The 24,048-nt window shown below is 43.6% G+C and overlaps 1 protein-coding gene across 2 annotated transcripts in view; it reads right to left on the reverse strand.

Annotated features, from left to right (window-relative positions):
• The window catches only part of LOC138528210 (dipeptidase 2-like), a 468,557-nt gene that overhangs the window by 262,271 nt on the left and 182,238 nt on the right, over window positions 1–24,048 (reverse strand). For both annotated transcript variants that reach the window (XM_069639676.1, XM_069639669.1), the window contains exon 3: window positions 23,919–24,045. In XM_069639676.1, the coding sequence (XP_069495777.1) occupies window positions 23,919–24,045 (127 nt within the window). The remainder of the gene's footprint in view (window positions 1–23,918; window positions 24,046–24,048) is intronic.

The following is a 24,048-nucleotide window of genomic DNA, read 5'->3' on the forward strand; positions in this document are numbered from 1 at the left end:
GGCAACACAGAGCAACACAGGTTCGATCCCCGGGTCTGTGCTTAGAAACCTCAGGGTATTAAGCGTGTTATACATAACCAACGCTGTAGCGTCCGTGTAGTTATGGTTAAGTTGCTAAATCCATAGGAAGACCTCTTTTTGGGCGGCTTATAACTTTGCTCCCCCTGGACGAATCCTCATCAAACTTTGCAAAACTTTGCAAAAAAGTATATGTCTGGCTTTGGATTGTTTTTCAAAGTTTGGTGAGGTTTCGTCAAGGGGGGTCAAAGTTTTCGTTTTTTTTTCGTCCATAGACTCAATGGAAAGAAACTTTGCTCACGCCTACAGCCCAAACCGCTGGACGGATTTTCACCAAATTTGGTGCAGGAGCGGCGGCCTTGTCCCGAAAGTGTGCTTTTGATGGAAATACGCCCAGTAGTCTTTTTTAAAAGTAGGTCCAAAAGAATTTGTGATATCTGGGTTCGGTCTGCAGACACGGCTCTGATTGGCTTAGAAGGTAAAGTGGTGTCTGAGGACATCGGACGTGCCCACTGTTGGATGGTGAAAAGCGTGAAGTGCATCAGATTTTTGGAAATGCCCGCCATCTTGGATTCGCGGACAGCGTCCGGTGTCCGCGGACATAGCGGTAAAAACATATTAAAAAACACAGCATTGCACTTGTCAAACATATTAAATAATCTCTCGTGAGGTGAGCGGTGATGAGGATGGGATGGGATATGGCTTCAAGAAGCAACGTTGTTCGAAAACAGTCCTGTGAAGTTTGCAGACACCTCTGCATTGCATGGTTGGTGAAAAGCAGTTCTTGGATGGCTTATAACCTTGGTGCCACTTAATGAAACTGCATGATGTTTTGAAATTATATTCTTGACCTAATTCCGAATGAGTTTGCAAAGTTTTGTGGGATTCTGTCAAAAGGGGGCAAAATTACAGGGGTCCCAAAATAATGTAAAGGCTTATAAATGAGCTGCCATTTGGCAAATCTACACTTAAATTGGCAAACTGATAATAGATCTAGATATAAATGTTTTTGCGAAGTTTGGTGGGATTTTGTCAAGAGGGGGCAAAATAAGAGGGGGGTCCCAAAATATTGTAAAGGCTTATAAATGTGGTGCCATTTGACAAATCTACACAAAGGTTTGCAAATAGATTATTGATCTAGATATAAATGTTTTTGCGCAGCTTGGTCGGATTTTGTCAAGAGGGGGTCCCAATATATTGTAAAGGCTTATAAATGTGGTGCCATTTGATGAATCTACACAAAGGTTTGCAAAAAGATTATAGATCTTGATATAAATGTTTTTGCAAAGTTTGGTGGGATTCTGTCAAGAGGGAGCAAAATTAGAGGGGCTCCCAAAATATTGTAAAGGCGTATAAATGTGGTGAAATTTGACGAATCTACACAAAAGTTTGCAAAAAGATTTTATATCTAGATATAAATGTTTTTGTAAAGTCTGAATGGATTTTGCCAAGTAGGGGATTAGTTATATGATTATTGTATGTGCATACATTTGACACTTTTGAAAAAATAAACCATGGGTGGATTTCCAGGAAACTTGTGTAAGGAGCATGGGCAAGGACCGGAAAGCATGGTTTTGCAAATGTGCCTGTGTCATAATGTAGGTACAAAAAATAGTGATATACCTTTGGGTACTGAGATGTAGCCTGTAGCCATGGGCAGTGGCCATATTGTCTGGGTCATGGAATAAGGTCATGATATGGACAATCGGGCTATTGGCCATGACCACCAGGTAAAACAGATGGGGTTAAAGTGGCCATGTCCACCTGGGACTGGCTTTGTGGTAAAGTTATTCGAAAGTGGGATAGCTTTGAAAGGGAAGAAAAATGTGCTTGTGGTAATATGGTCATAGGGTTCTCTCTGTATGGAATCCAGCCTTCCCTTTCCATGTTGGCCATCTTGGAAAAGGATTTTCCTTCCTACACCGGGGCACCACAGGTGTAGGAAGAAAAATCATTTATTTTTTAGCACCCCGGGTTCCGGCTTTGGGAACCTGGGGTGCTAATAGCTTACATCCCCCATTACAGGGACTGGAATGGGGGGATAATGATCCAGAGACTTCGTTATCCACCCTTGCTTCGCTTGGGCTGATAACTTGGGCTGCCGGGCTGGTATACACTGTCCCAGTCCCTGGAACAGGGATGAACACCACAATATTCCCATTAGCATAACACAACATGCTAACGGAAATGTTGGACAATCTTATTGAGTCTATGTACTTTACTGAGAAATGTAAAGTAGATGAAGTCTAAGTTTTTCTTTCTATTTTTTAACTGTGGAAGGTGGTAACTAAAGGAAAAATTATTTTGTTGTTTCTTAATGTATTTATTTTTTTGGCAGGAGAGCTTAGAACGAAAGGTGGTGAGGAAAAAGAGAGAAGAGGCACCAAGCACTAATATGGAGGGGCAGGTGTACAGGGGAAGATGTTGCACATGTGTTACTTCTAAGGTAGGGGGCAGTGTTTCTCATGCTCCTTGATTACCGCTTCAAACACACTTCGAAATTGCTTCCCTCTGCAAAATTATGTGTTGTAGTATAAACAGAGGACTGTTGTCTTAAAGAAATATGGATCAACAGCATCTTTTATTGCTTGCAAGGTTGCTGGTGGGATTTTGTGTTCCACAGAAGTAGACTGTGTGGTTGCAGTATTGGTTGAGGAAGATGAGGTGGAGGAAGATAGACTTCTACTTGCTAAGAAAGGAACAACCTTTCTGAGAGCATTGCAGTCATTGGATTTGGCGTGGCAGCACATGGAGGTGGTTCTGTAGGAGTACTGTCCGGGGAGTCTGCAACTTGCACTCCATGCATTTCACTTTGGCAGCTTAGCCTTTGGTACATTCCCAACAGTGGTAAAGAACTGCCACACCCATGATTCTCTCTGGGTGCTAGAGGTAGGCACTTCCTCATCTTCTTGGTCCTCTTAATTGTCTTTGTAAGTACTGTGCTTTTTTTGTTGTGAAGGTCCTCCAGCTGGTGGTGGTGGTGGCTCTTGGGGAGGAGGGATGGCAATAGGTGTGGTCATTTTTAAGATAAATAGCAGTTTTGCTAAACTTCTTCCAAGTATGTACTGTGTACTAGATTGTTAATGGATAATGAGTAAGAATAGGTGTAGGAGCTGTGAAGTTGAAAGTTCCTAGATCAGTAGAAAATGCAGTTCTGAACAGTCTATGAAGCACGGATCTGATCACAAAGTGCAGACGCGTTCTCAGACACATCATCATGCCGTGCGCCAGCATATGGTCACGTGGCGAAGTCTGGAATGTCCACGATGAAGTCAGATGTTCGTGGACGTCTACGGATGCAAAATCAGTTTAAAAAGTTGCAAAAAGTGTATAGAAGGGTTAAAAATGATGCTAGAAGGTGGGAAATGGCAGAGTTTTAAGGTGAAACTTTGTAAATTGCACACAAATGTTGCTATATTGGGGAAATGTGATATTAGTAATTTGTAGGAAAATAGCATGCACTGGTAAAAACCCATGAAATTCAATGAAAAAACTTTGTTAAAGGGACGTTATGGTTAAGTTGCACTAATAAAAACCTATGAAATTCAATGAAAAAACTTTGTTAAAGGGATTTTTATTTATTTATTTGGATTTGTATAGCGCACATTTGCCCGGGTGCATCGTGCCGCTGAAAGGTAGGCGTAGGAAAGTTATTGCTTCAATAACGCTCTGGAGCCTCGTATGCTTATTGTGTGATTTATTCCAGTTCCAAGTAGGTTGAAGATGGATAATAATATTTAAGACAAGCGTATGTTAACATCTACCAGCCCCCATGTAGGCTGGCTCCAACTGTCGTTCACTCGAACTATCGCACCCTTCACATTCCAACCATACATTTGGTTCTACTATGATGACATCATACCTCAGGAACATTGTGATACTTACACAGGCAGGGAATCAATAAGAATACAGATCATTAAAGTAGGCTTACTTGGTACATACCATACATGGTGCATGAATTACAGCAGGTAAATAGTAGAGGGTGTTACTTACAGTCATTAGATACAGTACTTGCATGAGGCCATATGATCGCTACATACAGTTATTACATACAGTCGTAAGAGTGGAATGTGGAGGGAGGTTAATTGAAGAGAGTCGTTTTTAGTAGTCTGCGGAAGGCATGGAATGATTTTTCATTCCTTAGTGCAGTGGAGAGTGCATTCCAGTTTTTTGGTGCTAGGTGTTGGAAGCTGGACCCTCCGGCTTTGCTTCTTTTGAAAGTGGGTACATAGGCCTGGTTAGTCAGGTGAGATCTGGTGGGTCCGGTGGACGTATTGCGGGTGATCCTTTCAGAAAGGTAAGGTGGGGCATCGGAGGAGAGGCATCTGTGGGTAATGGCCATGGATTTCAAGATGATGCGCTCTTTTATTGGTAGCAAGTGTGCCTCTTTTCTGGCCTGGGAGATGTGTTCCCTTTTTGGGATACTCAGAGCTGCTCTTAGGGCATTGTTCTGTGTGACTTGCATTTTTTTTAGGTTTTTTGTCAACATAGGCAATGGCTGCAGCATGCAACATAGAGGTACAATATTTATAATCTTGTAATTTTGGAAAGTACAATAATGAATGCTACCATATGCAAGTTTTGAGGAATTTTAAACATGTAATAACTAGCTAACAATTTAAGACTTACTACACTTGTGCTAATACATATGAACAACCACAATGCATACAAATCAGAGGCACATACAGGGAAACTAAAGTGAGGAAGAAAGAAACAGCATCATCGGAAAATGTTAATAACATTAAAGTTTACCTTTATGTATACAAATAAATTGTGTGTTTGAGGCCTGCTTATTTCCCCATGTATGTGCACCATTAGCTGAGACTGAACCTTAAGGAACGTACTTTAAGAACATATGATAAGGTTAACATCTAGATATATAGCACCTTTTCAATTTTAATATTCTGACTGTCAGTGAACAAAACCACCTGGCCTCTATATGTTAGTGAACAAAAGCAAGTGGCCAAGATATGTGATGTCATCAGTGATGTCATCAATGACATTTGTGATATCATCTTTGCCCTCAAACCCAGGGATCGTATCTCTCTGGGACTGAAGTGTCTGCATTGGCTCCCAGTAGCAGTGAAGAATAAGGTAAAAATCATCAGCATTATGCACAAGGCCTTCTGGGCCCTGGGGCCTCAATACCTCCAACTCTCACTTCCTAAATTTCTCTGTGCTCGACCGCTTCCCTCATCCACCTCCAACTCCCTCAGGGTCAAAAGCTTCAGCAAGCAATCAGTTGGTGGTAGATCTCTTTTTTTCGGCTGGGGCCTCCCTCTGCAACAGCCACCCTGCATCCCTGAAACGGGAGGAGAACCATCGCCGGTTCCGGAAGCACCTCAAAACTTTTCTCTTTCCCTCTTCTCTTTTTCCTCCTATGCCCTGCTGACTTTGTGGCTGAAACTGATTCTGCACTGGTTACCTGGCCACCCTCTGATCTCGGGCCCAGGCAACCTCCCTTCGCCAGTCGCACCCATGCACTGGCTCTCTAACAAACCCAGCACTTGGGGACTGTTTTCTGTATCCCTAATAGTTCCACCACCACCTGAGTCCTGCACTTATCCTTGCACTTGCCACCATCGGGCCGTATTTTTACTTAATGTCATTGTTCTGAGTGACACCTGGCGTAGTAGGTCTGTTGTGTCTGTCTCCTCTCTGCGCGCCTTCAAAAACTTGTGTTTATGTGCAGTACAAATGGCATATCATACAATATCATATGATATTATACACACATTGCATCCATAACAACAGGGTGCCTGCCCCTTATCTTGCACACTTCCACCATAGTCTTCAGCATTTCTCTGTACAAAGAGACCTTCTGCCACCGTTTTTCCATACACACCACAACCAGAAACCTTATAGAGTAATCCGTTTGCCTCCACAGTCCTATTTCCATGTCTACCATACTGAAAAGGAGCTGATGTGGCACATTTAATCCTGAAACTACTGCGGATTCCGCAGAGTTATCATGCTAGGAAGGGGGCGGGAGTTGGGGGGGAAGAAGTGTGAAACAGGTTAGGGGATTGCGTCTTTATTGGTCCCTTGGAAAAGAGTTTTTTTTACGTGCTTACAAAGAACTTTTTTGGTTTTTGCTCTTTATTGGACTTTCTCTTTTGGTTCTCTCCTTACATTTTTCATTTTTACAGGATTGTCTTCACCACTTTTTGCACAGTGTAAAACAAAACAGCATTACCAATGTTGGTAAAAGAAAATGCCATTTGCATGGAACCAGTGCAAATTTCGCTCAATAATGATGTTGTAGTCGCCGGAGAACATCCCAGCAGTGGACATAAATTGACACATGCTTCTGTTAATGAAACATCTTCGGACCTCTGGCTAGGGACAAACTACACCAGCATGGTCCCATGCTCGTCTTGGTGGTATGCTTGAGAAAACCACTTTGGCAGTGGGAAAAATCTGTATTACTTCTTCCATCAACTTCTTTAGGCGATGGAGCAAACGTCCACACAACATGTACCCCAAATGTACAGCTCCATAATGCAGTACTACAACATCAACAGTACAGAGAAAGGCCACACATCTGCAAAGGTCAACCATACCGCTGAAACTGCCCTCATATACAGTGCCCCAGAAAGCCTCCACTCCTTCCAATGCAAAATTAGCAGCCATGCCTCTTTGTGCAGCATACATGTATAGATCTTACACAAAGGTATCACCCACTATTAGGACTCTGAGCCTCTCCATCTCTGTCTGCCATCCTCACTGCATAGACTGATGGGGAAAAATAGTACCGGCCCTTCCTGTGAGCCACACCCTCGACACCTGATTGGCTAATTCCCACAGTTCCACTTCCATGCCCACCATGCTTAAAAGGGCAGGATGTGGCACATGCGCTTTCTCAGCTACAGTGAGGGTCAGGCCGCAGTAAATCAGGGACAATACTTCTTCCCTTTCCACTCCAGCCATGCATTCAAGGCACTAGGCCCTCACCACAGACAACACACCATAGTACACCTTACGTTTAAATGCTCATGTCATGTGCAAATCTCTCCCCATTTGCAATTACGCCTGCAAGCTTTCACCCTAGCCACATGTTTGCATGCATGGCTGCATAACATTGTGTCGGGTGTGCTGAACGGTATGTAGGTGCCTGTGTACATTGGCCATATTTTACATGTGTGGTGCTGAGCACTTCCTTTCATGCCGCAATATCTTACAGCACTTCCTAAAGCAAGGGTCTTATAAGGGCACAAACACAGCACATGCAAATGGTCACATGTGGCTCCCTCTTGTGCAACCGGTGAAATGATGTGCACCATATCCTCATCTATGCACAGCAGCTCACTTCTGCTGTTCTACTAAGTCTACAATGTCCTCCACAACCATTGTGTAAAAGTCATCAACTTCAAATGCATGCAGCGTTACAACTGCATGCCTGCATTGTGTTGTGGTGGCTGTGGTGAAGGGCTAGGCTGTTGGGTGCATGGCCTATGTCCTACGGTCTTTGGCCATGCACCCAACAGTCTAGGCCTTGGCCACACCCACCACAACATAACAGGAGCTTGCAGGTGAACATGTAGCCAGCTTCCGGAATTCACAAAGGCAACATTGTCACTGGCACTCCTACCCAACCACTGCCCCATAATGCAGCGATGCATGCTAACATGTTCCAGTTACCATAATCCACACACAAACCACATTGGTTGACACCCCTACCCACTTCCATTCACAAAGCATTCTATTACTGCCAACCAAACAACACATTCTTGACAACATTGGTCCTGCTCCCAACACTCCAGTAAGTGCATAGATCCAATACTGCATAGTGCACGACAACACTTACTAATCTGTGCAATGCAGACTACCAAAGCACATATAAGAACCAGTTCAACCGTACCCTCTTCTATATGGACACAAATCCAACACTGCAACCTGTGGACACGGTACACCACTGTGCACTGCTGCATCTCTACCCACGTTGCCACAACTGTAACAAGTAACTGCATACAAGCAATAGTGCAGAGTGCAATACAACACTTACTAATGTGCTCAATGCAAACTACCCAAGCACATATTGCATCCACTTCAACCATACCCTCTTCCATACGGACAGTATTGTAACACTGCACCCACTTGCGACACGGGATGCGGACCCGCACGCATCTTCGAAATCTCTTCACAGCGACGGCTTCATTCTACACGCCGTTTGGAGACGGGATCTCCAGCCACACTCCGATTTCTCCTCTGCAATGATCCACTTACCTGCAAGCTCCACATCAACTGCACACCCATCCCTGGGTTTGACTGATTGACGTGCACGCCGGCTCCTGACATGACTTACAGCTTGTCTGTAGCCTTCCAGTTTTGACACATCGGGTCTCTAACTCACCCTCTGCTCGACAGGCTCCGGGCCCCCACGGAGGAACCTGCTTCTTGCAACCACGGTTCCACACAGTACCTGTGCTAATTCTGCACGGGCCCTCTCCTTGGTCACCTTGATCATTGGAGCTTCTTTTCTACAACCCCCCTCTTCTCTGTTCAGAGCGACATCCGCAGGTCCAGATGAAGATAGCCTTCACTGTCCGCCGAAACGTCTTATTGGACACGTAATTTCTATACGGCCCATTTTTCAAAATCAGCAGGAATATAACCACCGACGTTGACCTAGGATTGGTCTCTTGATAAACTCCCACCAGCTGATCCTCCAAGTCACCAGGAGGACCTGACCTCTGCCATTGGTTTGGAACCACACATGCCCTGGGCTCCAAACCCTAGGACTTGACATTTGGTTCTTTGGCCGTGGCCACTAATACATCAGACACTGGTGGGGGTCGCATTTGGTTGCTTTGCCCTATCACACACAACCAGGACGTGTTGGGATTTTGCTTTTTGTTGTTTTCTTCTCTTCACTTTGTCTTTTTAACTCATTATATAGACTGTGGATTCAGTTACACATTGTGTGGATGGTTTTTTGTTTGAAAATGTTTATTTCTTGTCAAATACCAGAATGTATGTTCCATACTATTCGATGTAAATTCACTGTGCACTTTAATGATCATGGTTTCTGTTTCTGAAAGTACCATTTTTTGTAAATGCTCCTTTGGGAGATCATGTCTATTTGCTAAACAATAACTGTACAATTAATAAATAGCCACTAAGCTATCACAGTCATTTTCTCTATATATTGTCTTTTGCTCCAAGGCAGCAACACTCGATGCTCCGGGGTAGCCTGAGATATCAAATTAAATAGATATCCAGAGTATTTGGGTTCAACATTTATTGTTTCATAGGCGTACTAGTCTTAAGCCTTTTGTTCGTAGAGCACCACAAGGAAAAAACAGTGTGTGTAACAAGTTAAATATTTTTGATGGGATAAGGTCAGTTCCTTGTTTGTATAACACCCACTAGACATGCTGCAGCACTGCTAATTGCAGCATCTGCAGCCATGCACCGACAACTGTAAGATTTTCTAATAATCACCACACCCATGGAACCAACATTGTATGCAATGTAGCCAAACCACACACACAAAGCAACAGTGCCAAACCTACTTGCAACCAGTTGACATACTTGTCGGTGAAAGGGGCTCCAGCCGTGCATGCACTGCAACATTTGAAGGGTCTTATAGAGTGCAAACCCTGGCTAACGCAAATGGTCACATGTGCCTCCCTAATGTGCCACACGTGCAATGACCTACACCATAGGCTAATGTACGCATAGCAGCTCCCTTCTGCTGTTCTAGCAAGTGTACAATGTCCTTCACAACCATTGTGTAAAGGTCCCCACCTTCGAAGACATGCAGAGTTAGAACTGCATTGCTGCATTATGTTGTGGTGGGTGTGGTGAAGACCTAGGCTTGGACTGTTGGGTGCATCGCCTACGGCCTACGGCCTTCGGTCATGCACCCAACAGTCCAGGCCTTGCCCACACCCACCACAACATAATAGAGCCATGCAGGCGACCACGTAGCCATGTGCTAGAATTCACAAAGGCAACATAGGGACCAGCACTTCTGCTGCACCGCCGTACCATAAAGCAGGGATGCACGCACACATGTTTCACTTACCATCATGCCGAAACATACCACAGTGTTTGGCACCGCTACACACTTCCATGCACAAAGCAGTTTATTACTGCCAACCAAACAACAAAATCTTCACACCATTTGCTCTGCTCCCAACACTGTACTACGTGCATAGAAGCAATACTGCATAGTGCACTACAACATTTAGTAATCTGCGCAATGCAGACTACCCAAGCACATATACAAACCAGTTTAACTGTACCCTCTTCTATATGGACAGTATTCCAACCCTGCACCCAGTGGACACACTGCAAGACTCCTCACTGCAGCATCTCCATCCTTACACCGACAGCTGTAGGACGTTCTAACAATCACCACAACATGCAAACAACAATGTTAGCAATGCAGCCAAACCACACACACAAACCAGCAATGTCCCACCTACTTGAAACCAGTGGACATACCTTTTCAACCAGTGGGCATATATTTCCGTGCAAGGGCTCCAGCCATGCATCGAAGGGGCTACGGACTTACCACGCACAACACACCATAGTGCACGCTATGTTTTAATGTTCTTCCAAGCCCTTTCACCGCCGCATTGTCCTCGGACACAACATGCCGGCGGTATGGAAAACATATGGAAATGGGACGCTGGAGCGTAGCCAGATATGACTAACTTTAGTGGGCACACTGGTACGTAGAAGAGCCCCAGCCATGCACACAATGCCATAAGGGCTTGGCACACACAACACTCTGCTCCGATACACCATGGAGGCGTTTCCCGAAAACGTTGACGCACAGCCCGTTTCTCTCCAGCCAACCCCCGGCCACGTACAAAGTTCATAGACAGCACAGCGTACTGCAAGCCAATGAGCCTTCTGTCCTTGGAGCGAACAGGGAAATGGGTCAGCGGAGCGGATCCAGATATCACTAATTTTTTAGGATGTACATTTCAGTTCTTTTCAACAAAAGTACTGGTCGGTTTACCACCAAACACACAAAAGCACGCTTTCTGACCTAAGCTCCCGCTCCTGCCGCAAATTTGGTGCAAATCCGTCCAGCTGCTCGGCCTGCAGCCGTGCGCAAAGTTTTTGCCCATTCAGTTTACGGGAGGAAAAAAAATGTGGGACCCCACCTATAACTCCACCCCCCCTGCATGAAACCTCACCAAACTTGCCGAAGAAATTCAGAGCGGGCATATACTTTTTGTGCCGTTCGGTGAGGATTCCTCCAGGGGGAGTTATAATTTATAAGCCGCCGAAAAGTGGTCTTCCTATGAGTTTAGCAACTTAACCATAACTACACGGCCGCTACCGCAGGCCGTGTGATAATTCAAGGAAAAGCAGAGACGTTAAGGTGAGAACTTAATGCAACAAAATCCCTGAAATTCAGTTAAAGCCACCTTAACTTTGCGCCCCCTGTTGCGCAGCCTATGACCACAATGACAGATGACATCACTAAGTATATGTTGTATGAGAACATTGATGACATTACAAATCACATCACTGGTGACACCACTACATTGAATCTGATCACATCAAAAATTTAATTACACATAACATCATTTATAAGTTAGCTCATGAAAAGTTTGATTACCTTAATAACAATTTAGGCAGTGGACCTGGACATAACAAAGGCTGGGATGGGTCACTGGCCATTACCAAAGACGGTAGTTAGTGGTTGGTTACTGTTCAAAAATACCAATGTGCCTGGTTAAGTAGCCCATCCCATCACTACAGTGGGCAACATTCAAAGCTGTAATCAGTGGCCATGGTAACTAGTGCCCAATAATATGTTCGAATATACGGTCCGCATAGCTCAAAACTGTGGCCACTGGCTAGTATTGTGTTGAAGACCATGGCTAGTGACTGGTTAGTGTATATAATATACAGTATATATACAGACATTATGCACTCAAATGGCTTCGCATCAACGACTCATAACTGTTTCCACCTTATCCCTATTGCTACTTGACCCACCAGACAAGACTGCTGCAACCACTGCACCTGACCATGCATTCCCTGGTTGCAGGTATGCCCATAAAGCATACGCAATGATATGTACTGTACTGTCATGTATGTATGTATATCTATATGTTCCTTGACATGCAAATTATATGCACTGTATTGTATGTATGTATGTACACACATGTATTTGCCTGCGATAAGCACTGTAACTAAGCTTTGAGACTTCTTGTACTGTTGCGCCCAGCTACCCAAGGGTTTGGTGCGCATTATCAAATTAATAAACAAACAAACAAACAAACAGTGGGCACCATTGCTTATTGCATTTTATTATTGTAAAATATACGGTGGACATGGCCAAAAGATGTACAAACTGCTCAAGGTCAAAGGCCATGGCTAGTGGCCCATTCATATGTTAGAATATATAGTTGGCACAGTAAAAGAGAGTGGTCACTGCCCTGTATTGTGCTAATGTCCATGGCTAGTGCCTGACAACTGGATGGAATAAACAGTGGACAATGTTGAAAGCTGTACCACTGGGAAAGGCCAAAATCTAGGGTTGGTAGACAGTGTTTTAACATATTCAGTGCACATGGGTGAAGGTTGTCACCACTGTCCATAACTGAAGGCCATCACTAGTAGTCATTCATGTGTTAAAATATATTTGGCCATACACACTGACCATGACTGAATGCCATGCTAAAGGCCAGTTATTGTTGTTATGTAATTATTGTTGTCACCAGTGATGCCATCAGTGATGTGATCTGTGATATCATCATTGTGGTCATAGGTCTTTGGCCATGGTCAGTGGGCATGGCCTTTGGCTGTGTTCACTGTCCATTTTAAAATGCTAACACACCACTAGCCTTGGCCTTCGGATTGCAGGCTTTGAGAACTCACAAAGTTTTTAAGCAATGCGCAGTGAGATTAAATTATTTGCCATGAGCACACACTTTGGTTAAGCAGCATTCTCCAAGTGGTACGCCCCTTTTTGGTGCCATCATTTTGGCGCTGGCCAATATGGCACACTGATTCCGCTGTAGCGCCCATTTCGGCACACCCTTTTCGGCGCGAAAGCCATTCCAGCGCCATTATTTTGGCACAAGGGATGTTTGGACATGGCTGACATTGCAGCCACGTCTAAATGCCCTCATGCTAAATAAGATCACATGACTGCACTGCAACAAACCTTGCCAGCTGCCACTTGCCTTGCTTTTCTTTTAATTAAATTAAATTAATTACATTTTAAAAAAACATACTGCCTTGAACCCTGGTCTGCCAGAGTTCGAGGCCTTGCATTTAACCACTAGGCTACAATCGCTTGGTGCTTCATGGAGCATGCGTTTCATACTTAGCCTATAATTTAATATGTTCAATGATAAAAGGCTAGGTATGAAACTTGTGAAAATCCAAAACAATAACATGATTGTAGCATATTGGTTAAGTGCTGCATCTCAAACGCCTTAAGGTCAGGGTTCTCTGATAACAGTGTTCAGCATAAATGTGATTGTTTTTAAATTTCATTTTTCTTTCGTGTTTTATGTGATATTTAAAAATAAGAAAACGCACAGCATTCAGGAACGTGGACTGTCTGCCATCCATGCAGTAACCCGGAACCGACCCTGCTTAGTGTCAAAGCGACGAAGAATCCAGCCACCCTAGGCCATGTTTCTCTAAGTGTTCTTCTAAGAGGGCGGGGGGCATATATTAGGCAACATGTCCTTAATGGGCTGACCCCTTCCTCATTTTGAAGCTAAGCAGGGTTCGTCCCAGTTACTGCAGTGATGGGAAACCACTGTTGCTGTAAAAATACTGGTGTTTTTATTATTGACTGGGAGACTACAAATACGAGAATGCAATTCTGCAAAAGGCAGAAAATTGTCTCTGAGTGCAAAATCTTCAAGGACTGTCAGTAGCACGGTTTAAAAAAAAAGTAAATAATTCAGATGCCCATTCGGTCACCCATCCATTCAGTAACCAGGACTCATCCTGCTTAGCTTTGAAGCAGGGCTGACCCTGCTTAGCTTCATTGCAAGAAAAGGGCCGGCCCATTCCTCTAATTGGTCTTGTAAGTTTGGCTCATTTATCAGGCAAAATGGCCTGAAGAGACTGACCCTTTCCTCACTTTGAAACTAAGCAGAGTCGGTCCTGGTTGCTCCATGAATGGGATACCTGGATGGTAATTGAGTCAAATATATTTGTACCACCTATTTCATCTGCTTGTATAGTACCTTTTGGCTTTTTTCCATGAGGGAGTCATATAACTACAGTTTGGTAGAAATTGAAAATGGGATCACTCAGGAACTCGGTCAGACAGATGAGTGGGAAGCCTACAAATGATGCGAGAATGGTAGCCACGGAAGTCACTCATTGGAAAAGTCAATATTATTGTTATCCAAGCAACACTTTAAAGATTAGAACTCTGCTGAATCTATTCATAGCTATTTACTTATTGGTTAAAAGAGGATTCCCTAATTTAAAACAAGGTGCTAACAGGTTGTGAGTTTAAGAAGTGGCTCAAAAAATAGTCATTTTCCAAATTAAAACAATGGGCCTCATTACGGGGATAGTGGTAATCTGCTGGTGCTACCGGTGGGTTGCCGCTGTCTTCATAACACCGAACCCGCCACCTGACTTCCCAGTGTCACCGGGACATTATAAGTCCCGGTGGAGTGGGAAGTCAGGTGGTGGATTTAGTAAGTCAACAGAAGCACCGGCACCATTGATAACAGTGCTGGTGCTTCCGTGACAACTCTGCAGGCGGGTGCTGTTGCGGTCTGGAAAGGGTGCCGGTACGTTGCTACTGGCACCCTTATTTCCGGACTGTCACACTCATAATGAGGGCCAATGGCTGGTTTATAAAGAGGTAGTCCAGTTCAGTGATGTAAATGTTTACATTTAAAAATATAGAATACAAAAAGCAGACCATTGCAATCCAATGTAAAATATAATCAAAATGGCAGTGCCACTATTAGAAAAAAAACTGTTTATGACTGATTCACACAGTGCTTGCCTATGGGATTGTGCATTATAAAGCGCTTCTGTGAATCAGGCCCATAGTCTTTTAAGAATAGGTTTGCAATCAGCTAGCACAACATTGCCAATTTACATTACGCGTCCCTAGCGTATCATTGTCAGTTTGCTTCATGGACTGTCATTAAATTACACTAGCCCATTAGCAAAAAGTTGTCACGTTACATTGTGGCAGCTCATGGTTGTTTCCAGTACACTCAGATAGGGAAATGTTGCTAATTACGGAATACCCATGTTTCACATTAACACCAGTTATTATAATGCCTCGTTAGCACAACATGACCAGTTTCCATTATGTTCATGCAACACCTTATTTGTTCATCTTCACTGCTCTCTTCCTGTGAGTTTTATTATCTGCTGCTGTAAGAAGGGAGTCCTGAACTCCCCACAGTGCTCTAGAGAAGAACGGGTAGCAACAGTGGACACCATCCACAGCAGAGAATATGCCCCACCGCACAGTTTGGTACATTTTCAATTGAAATAAACCCATCGCCTTCTTAGTTTTACAGTTTAAAGGAGAGTTCCGGGACTTTTTTTTTATTGTCCCTACGGTTCGGCCATGTGTTTTTAAGCATAACTCGGTAGATCGTAGAAAACTTTCCTATGGACCTTACCCGACTTTTCGTCCATTAACGCACTCGAAATCAGCCGCCATTTTCTGATAATCCTATCACTTGCTGCATCGCCCTGGCTCACCTGCTTTTGCGGCACTAAATCAAATCCCCCGCCCCTGAGCCTGACATCAGCAGACGCGTACCGCCCATTTCCCAACGCCAAAGCACGTTTCGTGTCAACAATCGCTGCGCCTCAGCTAATGAACTGTCGCCATGGAAATGGCAGGACGCCTCTTTCCTCAATAAGTATAAACACACCGTTTCACAACACACAGCAGCAGATTTTCGATTCCATTACTCTCTGTGTGTTACTTTGAGTATTCTGTGACTCGTTTCTGTGCTCTGGTCAGCTACCTTTGTTGATTGTAGCCCATGTGAACAGATACCAGTACCACCGCTATAAATTATTTTACTTTCTTTACCACACAATGGCTACAATAATGCCGTATATGTACGAGCCCGAGTACACCGAGGAAGAACTACTGGAAAGGCAAGCACGCGAAAACGATGGGGATTCGGACGGCAGTTGGGAGGACCAGTCAACGGATGAAGAGCCTGGACCATGTCGCATGGACGGCGTCTCCACCTGGTGCACGTGCAATCGGTGGGAGCTAATGCCAACTGAGGAGGAGAACTGCTGCTGCCGTGAAAATTCCGGGTGCTTGGCCTACATTTCGGAAGGCGAGCCAAGTCCGCAATGCATCACCGAGCTGCCAGAGTTTAGGGAAGCCTGCCTCTCACGGACCGTGTTGAGGATGATGATGGTGCTTATGCACGAACTTTGCGGCACTGTTCGTCCGCGTAATCCGAGTAACGAGTAAGTATACTCTGGTTGTGATGTCAGTGATGCCACTACTATTTCATGGTCGTCTCATCATTCGAATGCATGTAAATTGGTTCCATGTTGTGCATTTTCTAGATAGAATTTTTTTCAAAGCAAAATGACAATTTTTACCTGAATCGACAGTGATAAGAAAGTTGTCATTTTAATACAGTTTGCATCTTTCATTTTCACAGGTGGTACAGGCTGGTGGCCTATCGTTGCTTCACTTGGTGGCTTCACGGGAGGCTCGGACACCGCGTTCGGAGAGTAATACCTGCCTGTGCGGTACTTGCCATTAGACAACATTTCCCCAGCGACAGTGGACAATACCGCGGATTTTCCCTGGATGTGCTGCAACCGCAACTTTACAATGTGTAATGTTTATTATTTATGTTCAATTGAAATTAAGATCTAAAATAAAACCCAACATATATTTTAACAATGGTTGTTTTGATTTTTTAAATGAATCTAGTGTGTCTCCATTGAATAGTCTTCCTGTGCCTTGTCTTGTCACACCACATGTCTCCGGCCAGCATCCTCCCTCACGCTGGACGGCCCCCTGCAATCCACATAAGTGTGTCTCCATTCACGAGTCTTCCTGTGTCTTGTCTGCAGGACCACCGCCCCAATCCACCCCCCGCCCTATCAAAGGCAGTTCGCACCGGGGTACTTGTGCTGGCAAGTGGAGCTGTCAGGGAGCGATAAAGGCCAAGAGGTGCCAAAGACCATGTACACTTCAAAGTGGTCTATAGAGCATGGGTTGTTGTTCCCATGTCTACCGCCAGACCCCGTGTCTCCTGCCAAGCATCCCCCCTCACGCTGGACGGCCCCCTGCAAACCGCATAATGCCACGACATATACACGTCATTCATTCACAAACACACCCCTGTTTCGAATTCTTTATAACCCACTTCATATTTCTAATGAGAACTTCTTTGCACTTTGCTAGTCAACCCGTGAAGGTGCTGGTTATCTGCTCTTCGTCTCGGTGAACTTCCGTGACCACTTCGAGGAAACTCGTCAGTTTGCAACCTGTGAACGACAAGAAACTACTCTGATCCCTGCATCTAACTGTTTGCTCGTCAAGGTAAGGCCATGTACCATACTCATTTTGCGTCCAATTTCTTTTCGTTCAAGACAGTACATGCAAGGAACTAGTCACATGTACTGAGTTTAGTCAAATTATTTTTCTATTTTTTTAAAGTTATTCAAATACTTATCCGCATGTGAATAACGTGTATAGTTCCAAGAACCAAAACATACCTTGCATTGAACCTTTTATGTGTCATTTAATTTTTTAACACATTGGTATTCATAGAGAATTGTTGATCTTTACTTTTCAGAACTTTCCACAATGCCTGCCTGTTCCATTGGCGGTTGCCCTTCGAAGACCCATAATAAAACTGAAGGTACTATAATGCATGTTTTCCCTAAGACAATAGATCAGATAAGAGAATGGGTCCGATATTGCGGATATCCACCCTCTGAGCTTGAAAGTAGAGTCCTAGAAGTCTTTGCGGACAAGAGGGGTGATCGATACCGCATCTGCAGCAGGCACTTTAGCTCAGACATGTACTCCACATCATTGCTAATAAAGAAGAACACACCGCAAGCGAGGCGAAAATTGCTCTCAAACGCTATTCCCACTCCATTCGTCCACATCCCTCCACTGGTGAGTCAAGTTTACGTATTTATCTCTCGGCCTTGCGGTAGTGTGTAGCATTAGCTAACAATAATTTCCCCATTTATGTATCCACTCAATATGAAGGCGGAAGATTCTCCATCCGTGTCGTTATTGCAGTCATCAGCCACTTCAAGCGCCTATCGGGTAATCTTACTTGGCTATTCTGCCACTGACTTGTTTTAGGCATGTAAATCAATAGTTTTAATTTACCGTGTAATTATTTTACCTAATGGTACACCCTTGTACTCGTCCTCTAGTCTTTGTTTTCAGTTATAATTATTGTTATCCAAAATAATTCAAGTACTGTCTTTCAGGGAGATGCTGAGGAGTCCAACGTATTGACGACTACCGTTGATGTCACTCAGATGCTCGAGGTACGTTTCAGGACAGTTCCATCGATGGAGATCATCAGATCTTGCATTCTTGTAGCGTGATTGTTACAAACAATGTTTCTTTCGTTTTTAGCCATTGATATGTCCTTCTGTCGTCGCCCTCCTATGTGTCTTCTTTTTTCAATATTGTGTTCATTACTAATGAAAGTCCTATGTTTCAGGGAGTCGATGGAGCATTAGTCCAAGAAGAAGGGGGAGCGTGCAGTTACGGGTCGGCGCAACAGCTTGCAGAAGTGTGCACCGCAGTTACATCGTCCCTTGATGTTCTTATGCATTTCGAGGTATGGATACTGACAGTTCGATGAAGCGAAATCATATGACGTGATTACATCCGCTATACTTCCTTCTTTATTAACGCAAGTACTATGTTTCAGGGAGATGACGGAGCTTCTTCTACAAGAACATCACCCCTAGTAGTTGATGCAGATTTCTGGGTGGTGACACTTCCAACGATCGAGCAAATCGAATCATATTTAGATATCCATTATTTATTTTAGACAACTGATCATTTGTGCAGGTCTATTTAGATGAGCCGTTCACGCCTGCACAAACTTTCTGTTCTTTTTATCAAAATAGAAAACCATACTAATGCAATTACTGTGTTTCAGGGAGTCACTGAAGCATCATCTTCAATAATATCATCAATGGAAGTCTATGAGGAGCCCGAGGTATGGATCTTGACAGTTCCATCTAACTAGATCAACAATGCGTGAATAATTGTCGTTTGAATGTTCTACACAAAGCGTTCATTCGTGTTTTGCTATTGAGATGTACGTGGGTATTGGTCCCCAAGTACATTTTGTGTTTTCGATATTATTATACATACTAATGAAAGTTCTATGTTTCAGGGAGTCGATGGAGCGTCAGTGCGTGATGGATGTGCTTATCAGGAAAACATAGTCGTTGCAGCGCAAGAGGAAGTGGAGACATGCACACACGAGTCGGAGCAACAGCGTCCTGATGTTGAAGTTCGAGGCAAGAAAGTTTCAAAGAAAAGAAAGCAAAAGAAGGTTAGTGTCCTGGTCACTATATTATGTTGTTTTTCACTGTTAATAGTTCAATACTGTAAGTTGTGTTTAAACTGAACACCCCTTTTCCAATCTGTCCTCTAGTTGCGAGTGGGTGTACGAACTAGATCTACACAGACAGTGAAGCGAACGAGAGATGTTGCTTGTCAAACCTTTTGGCAGGGACTTGAGACTGGAGAAGCATCGTGCCAATGGGAAGAATATGAAGTGATTGACAACGGAGTTATACCACCACCAGCCATTGATAGTGAATGTCCTCCTGGTAGTTCGGATGCAGTCGGAGATCAATTCACAGAATCCACACCCGCAAAAACTAAGACCGCGAGAAAGTTGAAGAAATTGTTTTATTCACCCATCGCCGGAGAAGGAACAGATGTTGCAATGGAAGAGAATGAAGTAGACGACAATGAAACACCATCAATATCACTGAACATAGCGGAAGACGATATCAGAGATTCTACCTTTCATGTGAGTGACATGTCCTCAACGTTACAGGCCGAACCAGCTGGGATGCAGAGTGACAGTATAAGGAAAGAGGCCAAATTCATTGTATTCGATAGTTGTTTGATTGATATTATTATTCGGATTAAATGTGGGCATTTGGTAGGTGGGGAAGTATGTGGGGAGCCATTCATTAATGTGACTCGTGCAATTCGAGGCACTAACCTTAAAATACATGCCACCTGTACAAAATATCATCCTTTCTCATGGTCTGCACAACCTATGCTGGGACAACTGCCAGCAGGCAATCTACTTTGTGCAGCGGCTGCACTTTTTAGTGGTTCAAGTTTTAAAAAATTAGAGTCTTTCTTTCAGTTTGTGGGAATCCATTTCATTGCGAAAACTCAGTTCTACAAATACCAAACCGATTATCTATTTCCAGCCATTAGCGAAGCTTGGAGAATGGAAAAAATGTCTATTGATAGTACATTCGCGGGCAAACGGTTCAGGCTAGCCGGTGATGGACAGTGCGACAGCCCAGGATTTTCAGCCAAGTACTGCACCTACCACTTTCAGGACATGGAAAGTAAGAAAATTGTGAGTTCGGTGGTCGTGCAGGTGTCACAAAGTACATCCTCAGTGGCCATGGAGAAAGTTGGCTTTGTAGCATCATTGCAAGAACTACAATCGCGGGGAATGGTGATCGACCTGATAGCCACGGACAGACACGTTTCAATTGCCAAGACAATGAGAGAACAGTACAAAAATATAAATCACCAATTTGACGTTTGGCATCTTGCAAAATCAATCAATAAAAAATTGTCGGCTGCAGGTAAAAAAAAAGAATTGCAAGGTATTTCACAGTGGTCCAAGTCAATCAGCAACCATCTTTGGTGGAGCTCAAAAACATGTGGAGGGTCGTTGGAAATTCTACTGGAAAAATGGCGGTCAGTAATGCCACACTGTACAAACGTTCACCGATGGAACACGAACCAACATTTCCACAATTGTGAACATGGCCATTTGTCCACAGAGGAGGCACAGAAGAAGAAGTGGTTGATTCCTTCATCACCCACTCACAAAGCCATTGAAAAGATTGTATTTGATAAAACTATAACAAAAGCTTTGAGGGGACTCACGGAATTCTGCCACACAGGAGATTTGGAGGTGTTCCACAATATGTGCCTCAAGTACAGGCCAAAACGATTGCATTTTGGCATGGAGGGCATGATAAATCGGACTCTTTTAGCGGTCTTGGCACATAACCATAATGTTGGCCGTCAACAAAGTAGGACGACCGGAACTTTAGGGACGCTTCGCTACAATAAGGCCTTCACTAAAAGAAGTAAACAATGGGTGATCAAACCAGTGTTTGAGGATATGCAATATGAGTTTATTGAGAAACTTATTGTTGACGTCCTAGATAGGCACATAAATGGAGTTGTGAACGAACCTGTGCAGGGGACAACTGCATTGCCACCCAACATTGCCTCTGTTCCATGTCCACCTAAAGCAGAGCTCATTGAGAAATACACATCACGGTTTAAATGATTGTAATTTGATTGTCTGTTCTCTCGAGTCTCCTCATGTCGCAGGCCCATTGAATATGTGTATCTATCCAACCTTGTTCATTTGCGCATTAAATTAAACCAAACAGTAATATAAATCATTTTTCAAAAAATATAGAATGTCTCCGTATTTATGGTTCTGTGGGGCTGCAAAGCACGCAGACAAAATGCAAAGATGGAGTGTAAATTTCAAGTCCTGTGAGAATGCCTTACACTGAATGTAGCTAACTAGGAATGTGTGCTCGTTCAAAGTGAAGGTCAGCTGCTTTGATTTTTTCTCGGGTGCCAGAATGGCCCACGACTCAGTATAAGGTTCTATTGTATTTTGACCTTGACAGGCCGGGACCACGTAAGAAACGATAATGAATATAATTTCAGAAACGAAAGCCATTTCATGTTCGTTCATTAGAAGAAATAACGTCGGCATAGAAGGAGTGGTATTTCGGGGCTGCCCTACGCACAGACACAATGGAAAATGCAAATATAATGTAAGTAACTCTTTAGATGAGTTTATACCGCAATTTAATTACTATACAGTAGCTTTAAAGACGGGTTAAGTTGTACTTGTTCGTTCTATGTGGCATATTGTTTTGTACCGCGCACTATCTTGGGGAGAACCGTCTACTTTTACGGAAGCACCTCAAAACCTTTGCTTCTGCTTTCTCTCTCCCTCTCCCCTGCTACAACTGGTCCACTGTCTGCGATCTCGGTCCTGGGCCCTTCCACTCTCCACCTGCACTCCCTGTCAACCCCTGCACTGAGGGACTGTCTCAGTATCCTACAGCCCCCCCTTGACGTTTAAAACCCAGTTGCACTGTCCTAGCTATGAAATAATTTCCCGACCGAATATATAAAATGAATAATTTTAATAAAGATCTGATGGTGAGACTAATTTCATTGTTTATGTTTTTCAAACAGGTACATCATGCATTACTGCATGTGTCACGAGTACCAGACACCGGCGGACAGCTTTTTTAATCGCCAGTTGCTTCTCCGCGTGAACAACGTTACCACCCTGACCATTTTATGGGACGATCGCCAAGTACAAGTATGCCCTTACGCGGTACTAACGGCTAGATGCAACATACAGACCGTTGTGGTGGCCTAGTGCCTCGTTGTTGGAACAGCCATGCGATTATCAGTGCGACCGAAGAGCTTATTTTATCGTAAACCAACACCCTGTTTACTGCACACGAACATCGCTTGCCTCAAGACGAACTATTTTGGATCGAGAGCAAATAAAAATGAAAATCGCTGAATATTCTCTAAACATTTGATGTCCAATAAATGTACTTTGCCAAATGTACAATCTTGCAGTTTGCTTTTAAACCACAGTTTCATATTCCGAATTGTGGCGCTGTATTGTGAGATGATCTAAGACCCTGTGTACAGCAAAGGAACATCGCGTGCCTCAAAACGAACTTTTTAGAACGTGAGCAAATAAAAAAGAAAATCGCTGAATATTCTCTAAACATTTGATGTCAAATAAATGTACTTTACCAAATTTACAATCTTGCGGTTTGATTTAAAAGTACAGTTTCATATTGCGAATTGTGGCGCGCTGTGTTGTGTGAGCTGATCTGTGTTGATTTCCGGGTTCTGTGTGGAGTCGCGTAGAAGACGCCTGGGCGCACAGTCACGTCACGGATAGAGGCGGGGAATATGAATGTTTTGATAAAGTCTGTTTCAGGGGCGGGGGATTTGATTTAGTGCCGCAAAAGCAGGTGAGCCAGGGCGATGCGGCAAGTGATAGGATTATCAGAAAATGGCGGCTGATTTCGAGTGCGTTAATGGACGAAAAGTCGGGTAAGGTCCATAGGAAAGTTTTCTACGATCTACCGAGTTATGCTTAAAAACACATGGCCGAACCGTAGGGACAATAAAAAAAAAGTCCCGGAACTCTCCTTTAAGTACAATCCCCCTTTGGACTGTGCCAGCATATACTCAGGTTGCATTTTTCTGGGGTACTTCCATTTTATTGTTGCGCAGTCCCATTTTACTCCCAATTTACTATTCCAAATCCCAGTATTTTCCCAGTTTACACAACTCAGTAAATAGCCAGTTTGTACAATCCTAGTTTGCTTCCAGGTGTAAATTCATAGTTTTGACAAAACTAGTGTATTCCCGTTTTGACCATCCCAGTACACTTCCAATATAACAACACAGTACATAATAAATTGGAAATATGTCATTAGATTCTCACTTTGAAAATCCACCTATACACCTAGTTAACACAAAATCCCAGTTTGACTCTTACTGCATGCTCTGCAACTAGTGAAATATGAACAAATACTGTAAATCAATATGTTTTTACTGATCAAATCAAAGTACAAAAAACATGCTTCCAACAAAAGCCATGGGTTACCTGAGCTCCAACATGTCCCAATTTTAATTTGTCTATGTTTGTCCTTGTACTGTTGAGGGTGTGTAAGTCAATTTCATTCAGGTGGTTTCTGTATAATTTTCGCAGTTGTAGAGGCAAGTCATTGTGTCTA

This window comes from Ambystoma mexicanum, chromosome 1q (assembly GCF_040938575.1).
Source record: "Ambystoma mexicanum isolate Mex_15411 chromosome 1q, UKY_AmexF1_1, whole genome shotgun sequence".
NCBI lineage: Eukaryota > Metazoa > Chordata > Amphibia > Caudata > Ambystomatidae > Ambystoma > Ambystoma mexicanum.